The sequence below is a fragment of the Phaethon aethereus genome, assembly GCF_964289735.1.
Source record: "Phaethon aethereus genome assembly, chromosome: 5".
Classification (NCBI taxonomy): domain Eukaryota; kingdom Metazoa; phylum Chordata; class Aves; order Phaethontiformes; family Phaethontidae; genus Phaethon; species Phaethon aethereus.
Genome location: NC_138579.1, coordinates 29,416,835 through 29,438,928, shown reverse-complemented (window position 1 = coordinate 29,438,928; position 22,094 = coordinate 29,416,835). Strand labels below are relative to the sequence as shown.

Here is a 22,094-nt window from a genome sequence, read left to right as displayed (position 1 = left end):
TTGAAAAAATGGGTCCATTCAAAACTGTATTTCACCCTCAGCCCTAAATAACTGATTTATGTTCCAGGTGAATTTCTACAGCAATTTACAGTTCTTCTACTTTTTAGATTATCCATTTTTCCCCTATTGAGATCTTATTCATTTACTTCTACAAAATCTCTTTTACTGCTCACAGTACCATTATGCCTTCCCCGACTATTTCTTTGAAATTAAGTGCTTGGTTCTTTATCTTTTCGTCATTAATTACCAATGTCTTTTTGACCTCTGCTTTGTAAGCTCCCGTGTCATATTTCTATTTCCTACCTTTTAGACTCGGTTTAGATTTTTTTTTTTTTCCCCTTTAACGACCCGCTCTGAATAGCTTTGTTCTTGTTTTTCAGTCAGTTCCCAGAATGGCCACACAGCCGAACCTTTGCCCTCCTCTCTTGTTTTTCATCTTGTCTCTATTATATCAATGGCCTAGTTAAAAATGTATTTCACAGCTCCCTGAGGCCAAGCCGCTCTCCGTTTTTATAATTATGCTGATTATAATCTATATAGGTATCTCGATAACCCTTTGCTATGGCTGTGAGCCAGTTAGTTAGCACCTCTCTTTTGAGGGCCAGATGTAGCTGGGTGTGAACAAAAGTGGGTGCCACTGTAGGACTGGGGGTTTGGTTTAGGAGACGGGAATAACGTGAACAGAAGCCACTCTGTGAATGCTGGATTAGTGAAATGTTAGTTTAAAGGGCTGAGGATTTTTTCCTGTGGAAAAATCGTGGATGTGTTTTGGCAAGCTCTTCAGTGAGACGGGTGACACTTTGGTAGTTCAGGAGGTTTGAACCTGTCCTTAGGTATCCAAATTATTTCCTAGCTGGTTCCACATGTATCATTTCACCACGCCTTATAGTGGCATTTTCATTTGCTTCTTTCTTCATAATCACTCCCAAAGTTTTTTTCTTTTGTAATTGAAAAAATTCAAATAGTTCATAAATTATTATGTCTGTGCCATATCTGCCATTAGCATCACTGGAGTGTCCTTTAGCGAGCGAGGTTAGACTCTACCATCACCTTTAAGTATTCCTTTCTCGGGGAGTAATGCTAGGAAGGCCAAATTTTATTTTTTTTTTTCAAAAGCGTGAGAGTGGCTGGGCCTTCTCGCTGAAATATATTTTATAAATGTGTAAAAGGGAGACATGATAAATGCAGGCATTTGCTGTCATTTTGTTCTTTTAAATAAATAACTGAGTATAATGAGCCTCAGCCACAGAATGAACATAATGAAGCTCCAAAAAAGATGCTGTCTGAGAGCAATATTTACCACTGAGGAAGGGATTGTTACAGAAAAATTGTTTAGACGGTAGTGGGTGAGATAAGAATCTATTAAAGGAATTAAAAGTGAAGATGATTCATCACACATTTCTGCTTATTTGTAAGAGACACATGAAAGGCAGGGATTTCAAAACATTTGTATTAGAAAAACATCAATAACAAAGCCCCCCGATTTAATTTTTCAGTCTCACGGGCTTCAAAAGAAGATGTGACTTTTCCACATTTGCCTTGAAAAACACACGGCACTGGGAACGAGCGAAGGCTCGGTTTGCTGTGCAGCGTTTCGTTTCTACATTGCTCACCTATACATGATATTTACACTGTTTTCTTCTGTGCGTTGAGAGTCAGATTTCTGCCACATTTCAAAGGGGCGAAGCGTTTCTGCTGCCGAGGAAAGCCTGTCTCAGCTCCTGCTCGCCCCTCGCTCCGGCGTCCGCTCCCCTTCCCCAGCATCCCACTGCTCTCCCCGCTAAGAAAATCCCTCTGTAACAGAGGTCAAGGCCACCAACCAACGGTCTGTGCTTTGCTCTCCCCTGGCATTGGCACGAGAGCGTTGCAGTGGGTTAGTGTAAAGATTTAGGTTTGATGGGCTCATACTTTTATGAGGGTACGTGGGTACTGGAGCAAGGTCTCACAGCGCAACTATGGTAGAAAATTTGTCTTAAAAGTGTTTTTCATAGCAGAATACAGATAATATTGATAGTATAATATAAGGTAATATATTATATAGTTATATATTATATACAAATATATTTATACGTCATATATAAATATATACAAATAACTGTATTTATTATCTTATGATAATATAAAAATACCAGATTTTTATGGGTATGTTTGCTATAGGGGGGTAATAGAGAACAGAGAAGCAAAAGCAAGAAATAAAGAAGTGAGACCAAAAGAGAACGTGCAAATAAACAAGGAAGCCGATAGCCAGCGTTGTGACCCTGTGAGCTGTTGGAAGAAAACAGGAGTTACAGTTTAGCAAATCCCAGTTCCTTTTGTTTTACAGCCCGAGTTTTGCTGAACAATGTTCTTTTAGATGTCTCCTGTAAGTCGAGCATCTGTTAAAAACAGCCTTTGAAAATGAACTGGCTTGTACCAGCTCCTGCTAATTCGGACGAGGGGTCAGTAAAATCCTGCCGTGGTGGAAAGCGGCAATAATTTCCCCAGCGTGGGAGTGGTACTTCAAGGACCAAACACGCTTTTAAGGCTGAGCAGCAGCAGGGAAAGCCCGAGCCGGGGAGGAGAGGGAAGAGCTTGATTTGGCTCTTAGTGAGCGGTGCCCCGGGGAGCCGGAGCCGCCGGCCCGAGCATCGCCGGGAAGAGCCGCAACGCCGCGGAACCGCTGCGGCTCCGCTCCCTTCCTCAGCCTCTGACTCAGCTATAGAGGTAGTGCGGAATTCGGGGACGCAGGGTCAGCCTCAGGCTCCTGCAAGGCTTCTGCAGCCATTGGGGGTCCCGCGGCCCCCTGCTCATTCCCCGAGGAGGAGAAGGGTATGTGAGGTGCGGGGGAGAGGGGACGAAAGGGGCAAGGAGGCCCCGAGGTCTCACATGGTCCTTTGAAAGGTGCTCTCAGAGCTAGGAAGGTCAGTGGAAAGTTAAGGGAGCCACACCTGCGCGCGGAGGCATCCTCCTCGTCCTCGTCCCCCGAAACACGACCGTCCCCTGCGCGGGCTGGGTACAGCTGGCACTGAAACATGAACTGGCTGCTCGGGGCTCTGCTTTTTAGGAAAAAGTGATTCATTTCTGAAGTGCAACTTCATGGAAAAAAAAGAAGAAAATCCTCATTTTGGGAATTAAGAAAAACTTTGTCAGACTTGTTTGTTTTAATGGCAATTTTTCTCTTTGCTCCCTACCATTTAAAAATGTCGAAATGCATTTTTGTTCCTATTTAAAGGTGTGATGAGCCTTGTAAACATAAACCGGGCACAGACATCTCAACCCAAGAGTTGACCATTTTGCAGACTCGTAACTGTCTAAAGAAAAATGCCTTTATGCTAAGAAATACTACACAGCCACAGGAGTCACTGCCTTGTTTGCTACAATGTCCAGTGCTTATTTTAAGTCCTAACTCCACTATCCTTTATTGCTATTTTCATTTCTGATACAGTTCTGCTTGTGTTATCTTCCAACTGAACATACTGTGCTTCTGTTTAACTGTCTATTTATAGTCATAAGAGAAATAAACATATAAAATAAATGCATCTTGATGCATAGCTGTGCAGGAGTACAGATGTTTTATTAATGAAAATGAATCCAGGTTTTTGTAAGTCATGGCAGCAATATAACATATCATTGTTTGCTTCTCCGCTAGACGGTCCCTGCTGTTTTTACATAGAAATTCCTGTAATACTTAATGGACATCTGGAAGAATTCAGCCAATTAATCGAATTCACGCAGGAGCTAGGCTAATGGCTGTCTGAAAGGCAGATTACATTAAATCAAACTTGCAATATGAATGAAAGTACTTAATCATACATGCAACATTCATTAGACGCGGCACAGCAAGTGTTTTGATTACTTTAATGAAAGATCAGGTAAAGTGCATCAACTGAACAGATTGAAGAGACAGCACGCTTACAAATGTTTGATTATGTTGACTATCAACAGAAACAGTGCCAGCAATTTATAGCAAAACATATTTGGAGGAGGAGGATGGAGCCGGTGAACTTGGGAGGGGAAGTGAAATTTGGGCCTCGCCTCCAAGCACTTTAATTAATAGTCAGGATAGCGAGACTTTAATCAAATGTCACGAAAGCAGCAAAACAGATGTATTTGGAGAATCCTGTACGGCAACTGCTAAGGATCACTTATGTTTGCAGTACTTAGAGCTTGATGCTGGTTTTGAGTCCCCTGTGTGTTGTCTGACTTCGGAGTAAACAGAGCTAAGTCCTAACCGGAAAAAAATATTTTCAAAAGAATGAGATTCAGGCTTGATTTTTTGGTCTGCAGAAGGTAATGATTTTGGCTTGGTGCTGCTCTTCCCCTCGGGCTCTGCCGGAGACACCCTCCAGCCACCACCGCCCTCCCGACGGGGAGCTTCGGCTGCGGATCGTCCCGAGGCAGTGCCGCATTTTGCCTTTCCCGACCTTGTCAGCCAGCAGATTGTCCTGTCGTTAGCCACCCCCCCCGGGGTTGCCCATGGGTCCTGACCCACCACAGACGAGCAGAGTCTCCGGCCTGACGCAGCTGCCGAGAGCCGGCGCTGCAGCCTCGTCCCGCCGAAGCTTCGTGCACGATGGGCGTTCGCCAGCTCTCATCCGGGGACGAGCAGGGTGGCTGACCTCAGAAGCCGGAGGTGCACTTTCAGGAAAAAGCAGCAGGTCTCTGGCTCAGAGCTGCCTTTCCTTTGCCCTTCTCCTTCATATTCCCTGCAGAGAGATGAATCGCCATTTTCTGTTGGGAGCTGTCACCCTCCTTGTTGCTCTTGTGAGATGCAGGCACCCGGCTCAGGTTGGTTTGCTTCCTCGTAATGCCGTTCTCCTGCTCTGCCCAGTTGTTTCTAGCCAGCTTTCTGTGTTGGTTTGCTCTCCTTCTCCCATTCCCTGCCGCTGTTTTTCCTTATCACTGTCTCCCAAGCTCCACCTGCCCCTTGGCAGCTGTTGCCAGCAACGATGGCGCCTATGCTGCCATCTGCTTCGCAGCGGCCGGGACATCCCTGCACCTTATTCCTCAATAACTCCTGCCATTCCTTTGCATAGGCAGGCAAAGCGGCAACAACATCCTTCTGGCAGGAGCTACCTGCGGCTCGGGCAGGAGAGGGAACCGGGAATTCAGAGGGACCTGAAGAAAATGGAGGGAGAAGTCGAGAAGGTAGCACGGAGTGGGGATGTGAGAAAGGTCCTGGGCAAACAGGCCTGGGGAATTGCCTGTTGCCCCTCCGAGGCAGAGGAATTTTATGGAGGAAGCCGGCCTTGGCAGAGGGGCACGAAAAAATTGTTGGGGGAAAAAAAAGGAAGGTGGTGGTAAATATTTTCCTGAGGGCTCAGCTCCCTGCACCCCGTCCCTTGCAGGATGGGACGTGCTCCAGCGCCAGCACGAGTGTGGCCATAACAAAGTATTTTGTGGCTGTGATTCACCTGGTCCTGCCCTCTGCTCTCCAAAAGGCTGCTGGATGGAGCCCTTTGGGGAAATCAAGCGACAACAGGTTTCTCTGTCCTGCCTGAGCTTCACTGGAGGCAGGCACGGAGCTTCCCAGCCCAGCGTGCAGCACAGGCACCACTCAGAAGCTTCATTTCTCCCATCCTCCTGCTGTCTCGTGTTCTTGTCCCTTTGGTTGTTGCTCTCTTCGCATGCAGAACTGTCCGCCTGTCTGCATGTACGTCTGCATGAGCGCAGCTGGGACGCGGCCTCGCTGAAAGCCACTATTGCTATTCATGTAATTAATAACCATGACCTTTCTGCACAAGGAGTATCTTTTTCAGTGAATTACAACATGTAATGATGTTTGTAGGAAACGGACTGCTGAGTATCTTGTGCCGAAGGAAGCCAAAGCTTCAATAAATAACTCCATTACAGGCAAATTTCTCATGGCAAATGGCTTCAGCCTGTGGGGTACGAGCTGAAATCCAGCTGAAATCCGTAATGAAATAACAAAAGTCATAATGGCCCCATCGAGGCTCTCAGGTGACTTGTATGAGTTTGGGAATGTCAGGCTGCTCCCTGGAGAGGACCTGGTGTCCCCGCGATGGGCTAATGCAGAGGGAGGTGGGGAAGAGCCAACAGGCGGGAGCGCTCATTTGGCCCTTGCGCTCTCTTAACAGAGTAGGGACGGGAGCCGCGGCGTCACTGTCCTCCCGATACCAGCTGAGTGATGTCAGCGTGGCACCACCAACAGCATCACTTCATTTACAGAAAAGAGGAAGGCTGAGTGTTTTTGTAGTGTCTTAAAATCCCTTCAAATCCCTCTAGCCCGAGTACCTTCACAGAACAGTGTTTCTTACTTTCTCTTATGGAAAGATTTTTGTTAATATTTGAGCAATGAAGAAAACACAGCAGCTGTTAGCATCGTTTTCCCCTTGAGGCAGATTGTCCTCAGGTAAAACAAAATAAAATTAAGGTACCAGCAAAATCAGTTATATTAGACAACCCATATCCTCATAATGCAGATATTTCCTTCAATGTCTGTCACCAGCATCAAATCCCCAACCGCAGCAAGATAATTGGCAGCCTCCTTCTAGGGGAAAGACAAAATGGCTTGTGCTGCCACCAAAAACAGCCTGGATTTTGTTTGTGTAAGTGCCGGAGCCTGGGGGTGGTATCGCTCATCTAGCTATATTGCTGGAGAGTCATGTATCAAGGACAGGCTTCTGAGGCGGCTTCTGTCTCCCTCCTATTTACTGCTCCTTTAATTACAAACCAGATGTCGGGAGAAGATTTAAAAGTCAACTTTATTTGAAATTCTGAAATATAAAAAACTCGACCACAACAATTTTTTTTGTGGTGGGGAGGGGAAACATGAAGGAGAGAAATGTTCTTTAATCCTTTGCTTATAGTTCTTTTCTATTTTATTTTTAACTCTTATTTTTTAAAGTTGTGGTTATTTTTTCTTTTATTAAGTGCCCAGAGGCATTTCTCTTTTTCTTTCTGCCCCCTCAGCCCCTAGAAGAGTTTTTAGGCTTTTCTCTGAGAACCAGACCTCACCCGAGACCTTCTCCCTCCCAGCCAGGATTGCTCTCATACATTCCTCTTGCTGTTTATGCCTCAAGACTGTTCAGAAACATCAAATGCAGCTGCCCGCTTGCTTAACAGCGTTTTATTTGGGGACTGCGTTACACCTCCTCGCCAGCGGCCATGCAGGTTCCCAGGTGTCAGGCAAGGAGCCAGCACTGGCCTCCAGGCTCTGCTGGAGATGGGGCTGGGAGCAATGGGATTCCTACCTTGCAGCCAGAGATCACGGTCCCCGGGCGGCGCCTGGGCGCTGGGATGGAGGAGGACCTGGATCAGGAGCTGCCGGTGCCGTGCTCTGGAGCCCCCCAGGCAATCGGATGGACCATCCTTCAGAAGGCACCAGAAGCTCTCTGTTCCAAGAGGGGAAGGTATCTGCAGGAACCTGAAGCCTGTCCTCGCTTTGGAAGGTCTTCAAGGGATTGATCCAACCATCATTGAGTCTGATTGCTGAATCTTGGTAAGGCTTGAACAGGTCTCCCAGGCTTATTTTAGCAGCAGGGTTATGGACAAGGGTAGAAGTCCCTACACACAACGGGAAGCTTCTGCCAAAAGGGAGGCTGAGCAGCACCATACTGCTCATTTCCATTCCCTACACACACCAGCATTCAACTCCAACCAGAAAGGAGGGAATGGTCTGAGGACATAAGAGGAGGAGCTGTATCCTCTTGTTCTCACCCCTACCGGTTCCCTGGGAGTGCCCGTGCCCTTTCCACTCACCAGCTCCTGCATTTTTCCACTAGAAGTTTGATTTCCTATTTATCGTGGGATTAACCCTTTGGTTTATCTAAGGTCATCGAAGGATGACTCTCATATGTAAGCAGCCAATATGTTTGATCAAGTCGAACCTGATTTTATTGGACTGTAAGGAAAGCAGCATATGGTCAGGAGCAATGACATCGTTCAGTTTCTTGCTTCGGAAAGCCTTGATCTTAAATAAAGTTCCCCTGTTGTATGATGGGCAGATGGGTTAAGTGCTGCACTCTCAGCTATGTGATGGGACTAATGGAATTTAATAAGTCAGTGGGAAAAAAATCTGGCAAATTTCCACAGGATTTGGGGGTGTGTGCAAACAAAATTGTTAAATAGCCTCATAATTTATCTCAGTTTCCTAATTATAAAATTTTGGTAAGGAGTAAAAGCTGAAAGCTAGAAGACAAACCCATGTAACCGTTCAGAAAGCTCAGAAGCTGCGAGAGCCGGGTGTAATGCCAGATACCAGGGTAAAACTCACCTGTGAATGCGGGGAGGGAGAGGAAATAATCTACGATGACCCTGTGAGTGGGAGCCGGGGCACAGGGAGCCAGCACTGGGGCAGGGGCGGCCTAGAGAAAACAATATGGCTCTTGAGACAAACAAATCACAAGGTGGCTGCAACAATTTCAGTCCCAAGATAATTTTGCCAGTGTTTTTGTTAAAGATCCATGGGTGCTGGCACATGCTGCAGCAAGACCAATGATGGGACGATGGGTTGTGCAGTTTTGGGTCCCGCCTCAGAAACTGATGATAAACTGGAGGCAGATGGAGAAGGCTACAAGAAGGCTGTGCCGCGAGCGCACTGTGGAGCATGGGGCAGACAAATTCTCACCAAGTCACGGGGAAGAGCTGAGAAGTGCAGCAGAAGGAGCAGCGGGCGGGGAGGTGGAGCGGTGATTCCACCTCTGCGACTTCGGGAGGGAAGACTCTAAGCTACCTCCCCCCAGTCTTCCCATGACCTCTGGGCCATATCAGACCCAGGATACTGAGGGCCTTGAGGGAACTCCCTGACACAACTCCAGCCTACAGCTTTTACTGGAAAAATGCCTGGAGTGTCAGCAAACGCACTCACTGCACCTGCTTTCCAACTGGCACTTCACCTCCCGCTACTCCTACATAGGAAAAGGCATCATTGGGTTCCTCACCCTTTAGGACAGAAGCTCAGCTGGACATTCCTACCACTGGCTGCTTTTGCAATGTGACAAAAGCCAATGAAACATTAATGGGAACATTGCTTACAAAGGGAATCTGGAAGAACTATTTACGTATTGCTTGGAGGAACAGTATAAAACAGTGGATCTGTAACCAGAAATCCAGTTAGTCAGTGAGAAATGTAGCGCTGGGAAGTCCCACTTGCAAAGGTCAACCCAAATATCAGGCAAAAATCATGCAGCCAGTCAATGGAGTGACCTAGCTGCGCGGCAGCGTGGCTCATCAGTCCCAGTTACAGTGGTTTGTACTAACAAAGGGTGATCTCTAGCCCGCAGAGTCCATAATCTAATCTAAAATTCAGCGCAACCATGAAAATGGAGGAAAATGGGAGAGGGGAATCATATAAAACATGATTAAGATTTTGCTAAGGAAATATAATCAGAGCACTTACGCTGGCGAGCGGTTGAGGGTTTTGAGCAGCTGGGGCAAGTTCTGTTCTTGCGTAAAGCCTTCAATGCTTTCTTGCCACTTCTGGAAAGCCCCCCGACCTACAGGTGCAGGTTTTCCCTTCCTTTCCCTTTCTAGGGGACGCTCCCGAGGCGGCGAGTCCCACCGCCCTCGGGTGGCAAGGGACGCCTGTCCCCGGGCAAGGGACGGAGCCAGGCTTTAGCGCGGTCGTTGCCAACGGCACGCCATCTTGTGCGAGCAGCAGGTCCCCGGGCAGGGTGGCCCTGTCCTGCCTTTCAGCCCGGGCTCGGGTCGATGCGAGATGACAGAGGAGATGCTGGTAACGGGCGGAGGGGTCGGCGGGGCCGCTGGCAGCCCGCTGCCAGCGCGCTTCCTTCCCCACCGAAAGAAGGGAATGGCTGAACTGGCGATGGGCGGTTTCGCGAACACAGCTGCCGCCTTGCTTCAGGGACGCGCCATCGGGCTCACGGCACCCACGGACGGGCCAGGCACTGCATGGCGCCGGGGCGCGGGGGGGGGGAGGTCGGCGCTTTTGCAGTTTGTTGCAGCGCGGCTGGGGCTTGCCTCCCGTGGGCTCGGGGGGCTGCCCGTGGGTGAAGCTGCCGCGGGACCACGGCCACGACCCAGGGCAGCGATTTAGCATTCTGAGCGGCAGCGGCACTTCTGGCTTCAAGAAGACTCCCCTTCACAAGACCTTCCCGGCTACTTTCGGGAGCGCTCTGGCCGCAGCGCTGCCGAGGGACGGCGCAGGCTCCCCGCGCCCGCTCCTGCAGAGGCAAGTCGCGCAGGGCGGCCCCGGCCCAGCGGCGGGTGAAGGGAACGGCCGCACCTAGAGATGCTCCTGCCGGAACCCTGCCCGACCCCTGGGCCCTGCCCCGCCTCGGGGCCTCTCCCGCCTCGGACCCACGCTCCCGCGCCTCGCTCGGTCCCGCAGGGCGCCGCTTCCCCCGGCTCCGCGCCGCGGCGTGCGCGCCCGGTGCACCCCGCCCGGCCCGGCAGCCCGAGCGCGCCCGGCCCGGCCCGGCCCGGCCACCGCCTCCCCCCGCCACCAGCGCCGGCCCCAACTCCTCATTGGCCGCCGCCGCCGCCGGAGGGAGGAGGAGGCCCGGGCGGGAGCGGGCGCCGGGGGTATAAAGGCCGGGCAGGCTGGTGGCGCCGCGCTCCCGCCGCCCCGCCCCGCCATGCCGCGCGGCTTCCTCGTCAAGCGCAGCCGGCGCCCCGGTGGCTCCTACCGGGCGCGCCCCCGGGAGCGGGACTCGGACCGGGCCCCGCCGCCCGCCCCGCCGCCGCCCGCCGCCGGGGGCAACCCCGCCGCCAGGCTGGGGGCGGGGGAGGAGGAGGAGGGCGAGGAGGAGGAGGCTGCCGCCGCCGCTTGCCCCGCGACGTGGCCCCCCGGCGGCGGCTGCGGCGGCCCCGGGCTCGCCCCGCCGGAGGGGCCGGCCGCGTGGGGGGCGGCGGGGCCCTGCAGCGCTGCGGGGCCGCGGGCGGCTCTCTTCGAGCGGTGCCTCAGCTCCCCCGCCTCCGCCGAGTCCTTCCCCCTGGCCGCCTCCTTTCCGCCCGCCGAGAAGCTGCTGCTGCAGCCCCGCACGCCGCTGCCCGCCCCGCCGCCGCCGCCGCCGGTGCCAGCGCTGAAGCGGCCGTCGCGGGCGAAGGCGCCGGCCAAGAAGGCCAAGGCCACGCGGAAGCTGAGCTTCGCCGACGAGGTGACCACCTCGCCCGTGCTGGGGCTGCGCATCAAGGAAGAGGGGCCCGAGGGCCGGCCGGGGCCGCCGGCGGGGCGCACGCCGCTGGGCGAGTTCATCTGCCAGCTGTGCAAGGAGCAGTACGCGGACCCGCTGGCGCTGGCCCAGCACCGCTGCTCTCGCATCGTGCGCGTCGAGTACCGCTGCCCCGAGTGCCACAAGATCTTCAGCTGCCCCGCCAACCTGGCCTCGCACCGCCGCTGGCACAAGCCGCGACCCGGCCCCAGCGCCGACGGCGCCGCCGCCCCGCCGGGCAAGGAGAACAGCCCCGAGCGGCGGCCCCGCGGCCCTGCCGCCGCGCCCTCGCCCCCGCCGCCGCCGCCGCCGCCCCGTCAGCACCGCGGTGGCGCGGACAGCGCCGGCGGCGCCCCGGTCCCCCCCGGCCCCGCTCCCGGCCCCGCTCCCGGCGCCGGCGGGGAGGCGTTCGCCTGCCCCTGCTGCCAGAAGCGGTTCCGGCGGCAGGCCTACCTCCGCAAGCACCTGGGAACCCACGGGGCGGCGCGGCCCGCCGCCTACGGCCCGCCGGAGCGCGGGCAGCTCGCCTTCGCCTGCCACCTCTGCGGCGCCCGCTTCCCCTCGGCGGACATCAGGGACAAGCACCGGCTGTGGCACGCCGTGCGGGAGGAGCTGCTGCTGCCGCCGCCGCCGGCCGGGCCCCCCGAAGGCGGCGCGGCGGGCGGCGAGCGGCAGGGCTTCCCCTGCAAGCACTGCCCCGCCACCTTCTTCAGCGCGCCCGGGCTGGCGCGGCACGCCAGCAAGTGCCACCCGCCGGAGAGCAGGCAGGTCCTGCTGCTCCAGGTGCCCGTCCGGCCGGGCTGCTAGGCCGGCGGCCGCCCCCGATGGGACTGCTCCGGGAGCCCGGGCGAGCCGAGCGAGTCCTGTCCACGCTGTAATTCCTATGGAAAGTCGCGGTACTCACGGCTACAAAGGCGGAGGAGCCGCCCGCGGACTCCCGCCCCCCCGGCCCAACTGGCCCCCGTACCCAGCCCGGCGGAAGGCTTACCCGACGGGCGGTATAGCCGCCGCCGCCGCCTGCGCGGGTCCGGCCGGCGGCGTTCGGGCCGAGCCCGGCAAGGGAGGGAGGCATAGCGCTGCCCGGCAGCTGCCGGGGCAGCCGGGGAACGGCTGGCGGGGCGGGTGCGGCCCCGCGCGGGCGGCGGGCCCTGCCAGCCTCCGCCGGGATGAGGCCAGTGCCGGGGAGGCGGGTGCCGGCCTGCTGAAAGTGCATCTTCTGTAGCTACTCTCGGTCGCAGGCTAGCAGTACAGCTGTATATACGACATTTAAAGAGAGGAATTATTTTTCGTGAGAAAAGGAGCCTGATCTAGTGACCTTGTTTTAATAGCCTTAGCCCTCGAGCTTCAACATTTAAGTTATTGTGAGGTGTTTCGTTCACTGTATTCTGTACTAAGGTAGTCGAGAAGGTAAATGTTCATATAGAATCAATGTCAAGTCATATAATAGCTAGCAAAACGTATGGAAAACTAATAGTGCTGTCTGCTTAATTAAAATACGAGGCGTTGATCTCCTATAGCTAAGGACGCATCTCCCGCTTACCCTGCGTTTCTGTACTCTAGCGACCGTGCGGTAGGCAGAACGTGCATCTCCGGCACCTGCCCGTTTCAAAACGCGCTCCGTTAGCAGCTTGTTACTGCGGCACGGCCAAAAGCAAGAAGCGCAGTTCGGTCTCGCCAGGCCTGTCTGCACCCGGCCTTCTCGGGCGGCCTCCGACCCCTCTCCCCCGTGAGCTGCGCTGTTGATGTGAGCTCCTCCGAGTCTTGTGAACAGCTGAAATTAGAGCATGAAACAGCCTTTTGGTATGTTGCTAAAGATGACAGGCTGCCTTCCCTCTCCCCAACCAGACCCACCTTTAGTATTCCCTGGCTTTAACGGTGGTCTGGCCAAATGCTTTGAAATCCTGTCGAATTTACCAGCTACTGACATTTCAGCCAGCATTTATTTATTTATTTATTTATTTATTTAATTTTTCCACGCGAGTGCTTGTTTCCAAATGTAATAGCAGGTGGGGCCAAAAATAAGGGCAAGTAAATACACTAAAGGATCTAAAACAAAGCTCACTCCTGCCTTGAATTCAGCAGGGCAAAGTGGGTCAGCTGGCGATTTCTGAAGAACCGAATTGATTCCAGCCATAGCCTTTGTTCTAACACTCTCTCTGAGATGAGCAGCAAAATACTTCAATCTTTTGATTAGCATCCTCTAAAGCAATTATTTCTGTAGTTTCATATTTTGTTACACACAACAAAATCTTCACGTGTATCATGCCCAAAGGCTGAAAGCAAGCGATAAGTGCTTTATTTTAAATGTGCTTCATGGACTTTCTCATTTTAGTTCCAGGACTAATGAATTAGTACAATATAACCTAAAGCAGCCATGATTTGCTGTCTGATGAAGGAGGTTAAACTCACAACTTGCTATTCTCATATGCCAGAAATAAAGCATGTTATTTTAGGTTGTGCATTCTTCCATCATTTGTTGATAACGGAGACTTAAGTAGAAATGCCCGCCTATGCCATTAAATGAGTTCTCCCCTGGAAAAGGTCACTATGTTTTTTTAAATCATCGCTCTCCTGTCTCCACTTGTACAGTCAAAGACAAAGGGCTCCGGACCACAGAAACCTGATTATTAACTGCTCCTACAATTAGCACTCGAACAACCAGCTTGTAGGAGGGAAGGTCCTGCGCTTCGCGTTAACCTGTGGAGCTACGTGTATCGTATTTACTGGATCTGGGGAAAAGTCTTCAGTACAGCGTTCTTGTGATGGGTTGGGAAAGCGCTCCTAAGAACCCCTGTGTGCTTTTTAATACAAATGAAAACTAAGCCATGTATCACACTTAACCGCTCCACGCGTAATATGCTATTCTTCTATAAATTGGAGTAAGAACCTAATCATTGAGGTGAATGACTAACATACAAAAGGTGGTAAGAATAATTTTATTGTATTATTAAATAGCATGTCTTCTCTTCAACCATTACAAATTTGTAGATACTACATGAATGACAATACATAATTTATCTTTTTATTGTTGCCCATATGCTATATTTACACATGCAGTTAGTACCGATGTCATGCTACATTTTGTTAACAGCATTTTGTTGCTTGCCAGACTCAAAATGTGAGCATTTCATCTTCCATAGGAAAATATCTCTGGGTGGGTGGAACGTGTGTACTAATCTGCACTCAGAGGGTTGGAATCGTCAGCATTTCAGGCCAGGCTCCTGGAGCATGTTCCCTTTTCTTCCCCAGTACACATCATCAGAGCAATGAATTTCTATCAGGAAAGTGCATTTTTTTTGTTTTTGTTTGTTTGTTTGTTTTGTTTTTTAATGTAAGAAACAAGAATATACATCTAGACCCAGCAGCCTGGTGATAAAGGCTAAAACCCATGAGACTCGACGGCATTTACTGCTGATACCACTTGGAAAAGCAAACATTATAAAAATATTTGGAAGCCAAGCATAAGTAGAATTTCAGCACAGTGATTTTTTTTTTTTTTCTGGCATAGATTATGGCATCACCTGAACAGTTATGAAATGATACGTTGCTTTGTGAAGAAAGAGTTGGTGCTATGAGCAAGTTATTTCGTTTGGACTCTGTAATGCTTGAAAGGCCATTGAACTATTTTATTCTTAACATAAATAACCTGTACACATCCTGTGCATTAACATTGTGACATCTGACAGACTTTACAAATGCAACTTCAATTTAAAATTGTACATTCATTTTCAAATTGTACATATTTCTTTTTGTTACAGAGAAAATTGCAATGGGGCACAATAAATATAGTGTAATCAAACTGCTGTCTCCAATTCCATATACGACTCAGGATCAACCAGAGTTAAAAATGACAACTGTTAAGATATCGTAATCATCCAGGAAGGTAAAAGGTGCAGAGGACAAACTGCACTGGGGGGGTGTGTGTGGGGTTGTGTGTGTGGAGGAAAAAAAAAAAAAAAGGCAGCCTGGAGTTTGATTAAAAAAAAAAAAGCTAAAATATTAAAGTAAAATTCCAGTGTCACTGTTTAAAATAAACATACAGAAAAGGGGTATGTAGGGGACGGGCCCACACGCATGAGACACATTATCCTTTAACAGAAAGCGGCGAGTCGCTGCGGGAAGGGCGGCCGATCGCTGCTCACTGGAAAGCTGCAGGCATCTCGCCGCTTAGGACTTGTTGGCCGAGCCAGAGGAGCGGCGCAGTTTCATGGACATGCGGCTCTTGCTAGTCCGAGGAGACATTGGAGAGGCTAAGTCTGTTCCATCCACCTGTGCTGTTGCTGCTGCTGGAGTTTCTCCCGGCTGAGTCTCTGGGCAGAAGCCTGCAGAGGACAGCAAGAACCAGACGGGTCAGTGCCGCCGTCCGCACTCACAGCATGGGAATCTATTTCGCAAGGGGCAGAGAGGAATTTCAGTGCTGCCGTCACTCTCACAGCATCTCCTAGCCCTTTACCAGCTGTGGGTGATGGTACTGCACGTGGAGCTAGCAGCTGCCACAAATCCACCTCTAGAGAAAAGATGATGCCAGAAACCACTGAGCTACGGGACTGCAGAACCCCCTTCGCTCTCAGCAACTGCGGCAGCACTGAAGTGGGCGACGTTCTCCTGCTAACTGGGAGAACAAACACCTCCAGTTCCCTCGCAGGGATGGGGAGTCCTTATTCAAACCACAACCCAGAACAAAACCAGCCTTTAATGAGAACATGAAGGTTTAACAGCTTGTTGTGCATGAAGGGAGCTCTAGGAATGCAGCCGGAGAGGTGGAGTGAATCGGGGGCCAGCTGGGAGAGCAAAGCGTCTTCTCCCATCCCAACTTTAGCCGGTGCTTCAAAAAGCAAATTCCTACAGGGCCCACAAGGCAGAAGCTTGAACAGATCATACTAACTGGATGCACTATACATCAATGTTTCTTTGTAAAAGGAACAAGATGAATTTGAGGTAACAGTATGTGGTTCATCAGCCCAGCGCCCAGAGCTACGCTTCAGTGGGCCCCGAGTCCTCACGGCAAGAGGACAAGTCTCTTCCCTTACAAACAGCCCGTCTTCAAATCCTCTTCCATAGAGATACAAAAGAAAAAGGATGAAATACGGTATCAAAATTACATTCTCCTTCCCATTACAGAAAATTAACACTATGAACTCACAGTCACAAAACCAAACTGCATTTTAATTAGCCATTTACAGGGACTGACAGCCCAATTGAACTCAACTACCTCAGTTGCCACCCATCACTTCTGACCTGTATAAATTACAGACAGAAGCTTAGTCCTGCAGAAGACAATGGGGAAACCCCTGCTGACTTCAGTAAGCCAGAGTATCACTTGCTATTTCTTCCACATCGTGCTATTACTGGTAATTCTTTAAAATAATAATGCAATAACCAGAACTGACGATCTCTCTCCCTCAGTATACATTTCATATATAAGGGGTGCAAAACCCATTCAAAACTGATCATGATTTGTGTTGAAAGACTCCTTTAAAATCAAATGAGGTCATCAGGTAAGAAGTCCAAGAGTACATTTAAAACATATTGCCAAAAACCTCAGTGATTTAGTGACGTGGCCGTCCTCCTTGCCTGGTCCATCACCTGCCTGCTCCAGAGAGAGGGCACGGTACTTTCAATCTTTCTCAAACTGACACGACCCATTGAAGTACAGGGAGGAGAAAGGGCTGTTATTTGTTCCCCAGCTGGTGACAGTACCATTGAACTAGGTACTTCAATGCCAAACAATCTGGAAAAACATGATAATGCCTGACTCACTGTGCCTTATAGAAAAAGGCAGGCAGGGAAACATGCACTCTCATTTTCTGAAATTCTATCTTGTTCTAATTTTACAAGGAATTAAAGCATTTCAAACGGTGGAAGTTAGAAAATAGAAAATAACCATTGTTGTTTTGCACAGCATACCATTCACAGCTAGCGTGAAAGACCTTCCGTTTCAAGCCTTTGCCCTTTACCTTGATGTGGCCAATGCTTTCTAGTGGAGGTTTTGGAAGGAGAAGAAATATCACAGCATTTCTTTCTTTGTTGAGAATGAAGAAGTGATGAGGAAGGAGGAGTGGAAAGAAGTGAGGGGTGGGGGGAGAAAAGATAAAAGATAACAGGTGTGAGACATGAGACACGAACCGCAGAGATTGAAGGGTATTAACAGATGAGCACAGAAAACGGAATTTCGCATTTCATTATGCAATTGCTGCTCATGCTACAGGTTAAAGAGAGTGATGAGTTAGTTATGTGCAATGAAGCAACAGCTCTGAAATCTGGCGTCATACTTACCAACTAAGCATTACAAGAAAAAAGGAAGAGAGAGAGAGAAAGAAAAGAATTCTATAACATTATCCAGATCCAGCAACCTTAGTCATAGCAACTGAGATACATCCTAAACATTGTCTGAAATGCTTGCTCAAAGTCTATGAAAACAGTTAAACACTCACACACATACACACAATCGAGAAGGAAAAACAAATGGCAACTTGATATATGGCTTCTGCTCCCCAGCTGTTTCACAGTATTAAGTATGCTAAAATTATAGCCAGTCTCAACATGAGACTCTTAAAATCACGTAAAGAAGAAAAAACATAGTATTCAAGCTAGTTAGTCTGCATTGAAATGTAAAACCCTAGTGCGAAATTTTATCACGGGTTGGATAAAGAAAACTTTAAAAACCCCGTTATTTCAATTAAGGTATTATTCCAGTTCTATCTTGAAATTTTGTTTCCGATTCCTGCAGACAAAAGTACAGATTCACATGCAATCCTTTTTTTTTTTAAAGAAACTGACTTAGAGCTATTGAAGAACAGAAGTCATGTAAAGTGACTTTCACATCTGAACATATCACACCAGAAGAGTGAAGAATAATGGCACTTAAAATATATTTAAAGTCTGACAGCAATCAACAGGCTGATTAGTAACTCATTTTCTTTGGATTTTAGATAAGCGTATATACCTATATATACATACATACGTACATACACACACGTGGATAATAAATGTGGGATACAGAATTTTGCAGGTTTTGTTTCCACTTGACAGTTTTAAAATCTTCAGTGTAAAATGTTATCATCTTTCTCTCTCTATGCAATGAAATACTTAGTTATCCAAAATATAAAAATGGGGTTAAGGCTTTATTGACAATTGATCTAGAACCAGAAAGTTCTATAAAATAAACAAAATAGATGTGTTAGGATTTTTAAGAGGTTGAAAAATGTCAGGAAGTGATCCGTATTTTTCATCTCTTAGGCTTGACAAGTGGCAAATATCATAGCCTGATGAGCTATGATATTTTGGGGCCATAATGTAAAGCCATTTCAATTGCTTCTGAACAAGGAGGTGGATCAACAAAGTTGAAATGCGACATTTTCACACTCCATTTGAAAATTTTAGGATCTTCTAATAATAGTATGTTGGTTATTTGACTCAGAAATTAACTATTTAAATGTCAGACAGAACCCTAACTACACATAGACTGAGAAGTAAGGTGAGGTGGTGGAATCTGGAGGTATCATAGCACACGTCTTGGCATGACTTATCTCGCTCATCAGTTCTGACTTTCAAAGAGGTGAAAAATTCACTGAGCAGAAGCCTGACAGGGTGCTGATGTTAAGACAGGGCGCTGCATGGTAAGACTACTCTCAGTACGTCTAGCTTTATCACACCTTGTTGTCTGGATCAACATTTTCCTGAGTGCCATCTCTGAGAATGTCCACAGAGGAAAATATCATTCGTGCATCATTGATGGCCTTTTAAGATACTTCAGCCTCCCCTTCTGACTTCCAGGGAAGAGGGCAATCCTTTTTGTCCAGGTTGTGCCCTTTGCCACTCTTACAAATTCCAGTCCAAGTCTGGCCAAGTTGTCTGTCATGCTCAGCAGAGCCTTGCTAGAGTCAAGGAATCAAGTCTCTCACTAATTTTGGGAAATGAGGAAAAGCAGTGCGAAGCAGATGCAGAGAGAAAGACTGCAAAAGCAGCTGCAAAGCAAGATGAGAAGGTGAGGAAGAGATGGTGAGTGGCCTGAAGACCTGTGAGACTGGAACTGGGTAGGAGAAAAAGAACCAAGAGCCAGCCATGAGAAAGAACACAGCAAAAAAGATTAAGTTTATGGCAAAAGAGCGGCAGAGCCCATGTCCAGTGAAGAATGCCCTTCAGAACCTGGCTGGAAACATACTGGGTAAGCCTGTTCCTCTCTGTCAACTAATATCTGTGAAACCCACTGGCAAAATTCCCCCCATCCTTCCACTAGTGGACATTCAGGCAGAGGTAAGATAACTTACCATTACTACCAATTATTGCCCTATCTCAGTCTGCAGGAGCTGGTGCTGGACCTAGAGGTTACGGTTGCACTTACGAATCACATGGCTGTTAATGAGTATTACAGAATTTCATTTTTGCCCTATGCCTTAAAATAAAAATGGAAGGAATTACACAACAAAGTGTTGTCAGAAGACAATAAATTTTTGAAGTCAAACATTCAAAAACTAGGAAATGTTAGGACTAAAATTCAATTTTGGCCCCTTGTGTGTATGCACTGGATGCTTTTCAATTGGACAATCACACTCTATTGTTTTCAGTGGACCCATTTCATTAAATGTAGAAAATTTATCTGTTTGGGTCTCCATCAGTCCACACTGAATTTACTGCCTTCAAGTGCTGAGGATCCTCAGTTTACTATCACCCAAGTAGTCAAGTTAAGGACAATAGTTCAGAAATGCATAAAGTTTCAGCTTCAGTTGTTCCAATATGAAATTTTTGGAAAATTTCACTAAGTTTTGAGGGTTTGTTCTGATTTGGAATGAAAAAAAAATATTTCCTAAGTTTGGACTGGAGAAGGGATAATGAGAAACTCTTCTCAGCCCTGCCAGCCATACAGCCCTCATTTCTGTCTTTCAGCTTCACTTCCACTCATAAACTTCAACCACTACCATCAACACGTGTTGCTTAGACCCTTCTACAGTGAGAAAAGCACTGCCATTCTCATCTGCGAAGGGGTAATAACAGGGCCAAAAAGATTCTCAAAGTCACACAGCAAACAAGCAGCAGAAGAGATTAAGATGCAGGCTGTTGAATTGAGTTTCCCATGTGCAAGGCTGAAGTATCGTTACCTCTACATTCCCTGCTTCCCTGCCTGTCAGCTGGCATCCCCGCTTTGGGAGTGAGGTAGCAGAATTGTTCTGAACGCAGGCTTGAGAATAGAAGGAGTGATAGCTGGGATCAAAAAGTCTGATGCTTTTATTACAAGGAAAATACTACGGCTAATGTAGAGAGACTCCTTCTTTATAAGGTTTACTACACTGAGGTACTATTTTTAGTAGGAAGAGAGGAAAAAAAGAAGATGGAGAAAAACCAAACCCAAGACATCAGTACAATTTAAAGCTCAGAATCTTAGCATCATGGAGTCAATAAGCCCTTCAATATCATCGAGCTTGCCATTGACAGTTCCCTCAACCTATTCTGGTGTCACAGAAATCTGGTTTACTCAATGGCTGTATAGCAGGAATTACGCTATTTGACAGAGTATTTGCAGTTACTCTATTTAACAGTCAACACAAAAAATACAGAGGTAACTGAACTATACTCTGTGATTAAATGCAGGTAAATCTAAATTTTTTAAAATGTACACATCCACTACACTAGTCAGGTTCCTAAACATGGGAAGGTGGACTTGTCAGATATTTTGATATCTAGATAAACCAGCAGCAGCCACAATCACATTGTATTGAAGAGCGACCACTCTAAGGAAGGAAAGAGATTTTGCTGAGGGCTAAGCCTTTGATAAAATATGTCCATCTGAGGAAATAGTTTGTTACTGAATGGCATGTTCTCCTATATTTGCTCTGATTGTCATAGCTCAAATGAAAAAACTGGCATGCTGAAACTGGCCAATGTGATCACAACAACAAAATTACAACACCTGGTTATGGGCTGTGGTAGCTTCACAGTTTCCATATATCTTCCTTAGAAGAAGAAATTGTATATAGTCTTTTATAAAAATTAAACATATCGAGCAATTGTAATCTTGGAGATCATGATCCAATTAAAGAATCAAGTCTGTAATATCAGAAAGGTAGAAAACTTTTCTAGTTTCCTCTGGTCAGTTATTTTTCATTAAAAAACAGACATAATGAAATATTTTGTATTTAAAAAAAGAATTGTGATGTGTTTTTAGAAGCTGGTCAGAAATTTTCATAGTAGAAATGTCTGGCAGTGAGCCTGCAAGGTTTTGTCCGAGTCATCTTGAGGGCGATGAATGTGTGTGGATTCCCAGGCAGGCCCCCTGTGCTGCTCCTCTATGCAATCCTGGCGTAATTCAGAGCTCTTCAGCCGTCTTTCAAAAAATCTGCCTGTAGTAGGGACCCTGGAATCATAGGGGTATGTAGTTTTTTAATAGTCCATCTGGTGGACACTCTCCTGGGATCACGGTCCATCAAAGTTCTGGGTCATCTACAGCCACCTCGCTCACAGGTCTCCCCTTGCTAGAACTGGAAACCAGTGGTTTCCAGGCTAACCCCAAGCCCTGGGGTAACCTTTCTGGCAGATGACTGCAGTGTTAATTTATACCTGCCTCAGGCTTTAGAATTTGTGCACTCCAGAGTCAGCTTGGAGGCAGATGGTGTGGTGCTACTCCAGGCACCTCTGTTCTGAAGCTGAGTATCAGAGCCCCAGGAGCCCCGGATGGAACAGGGGTCAGCCCCCCGGCTGCGAGCAGGACTGCCAGAGCATCCCCAGCATCCCTGTGCTGGAATGAAAGCTCAGGCAGGCAGGTCTGGGGACAGGTTGTTTGCCTCTGACGCCGGGTCACACTGGGCTGCGTGTCCGTCCTAGGAAGCTCCTGGCTGCTCCTGACACTGATGTGTTGGTCAGTTCCACTGCACAGCATGAGGTCCAGAAGAAAGTGGCCCTCAGGACAGGACATCATGTTTCATGCTACGTACACGCGCATACACACAGGTGCGAAATACATCACAAGCTCCTATTAATGAGACT

At 48.5% G+C, this 22,094-nt stretch overlaps 2 protein-coding genes across 5 annotated transcripts in view; one reads left to right on the top strand and one right to left on the bottom strand.

The window, feature by feature from the left end:
- Positions 1-10,267: 10,267 nt before the first annotated feature.
- INSM2 (INSM transcriptional repressor 2) lies at positions 10,268-11,921 on the top strand (the record flags this gene model as incomplete). Its single annotated transcript, XM_082000555.1, has 1 exon — positions 10,268-11,921. The coding sequence occupies exon 1, from the start codon at positions 10,539-10,541 to the stop codon at positions 11,919-11,921; it is 1,383 nt and encodes a 460-aa protein (XP_081856681.1). The 5' UTR covers positions 10,268-10,538.
- Positions 11,922-14,032: 2,111 nt separating this feature from the next.
- RALGAPA1 (Ral GTPase activating protein catalytic subunit alpha 1) overlaps positions 14,033-22,094 on the bottom strand; it is a gene marked incomplete at its 5' end in the record, with an annotated part of 134,358 nt that continues 126,296 nt past the window's right edge. For 3 of the 4 annotated variants that reach the window (XM_081999993.1, XM_081999994.1, XM_081999995.1), the window contains one exon: positions 14,033-15,436. In XM_081999993.1, coding sequence (XP_081856119.1) covers positions 15,282-15,436 — 155 coding nt within the window. In that variant the 3' untranslated portion in view covers positions 14,033-15,281. Of the gene's footprint in view, positions 15,437-17,021; positions 17,137-22,094 lie in introns of all 4 variants that reach the window. The other variant, XM_081999992.1, reaches the window with a different exon arrangement.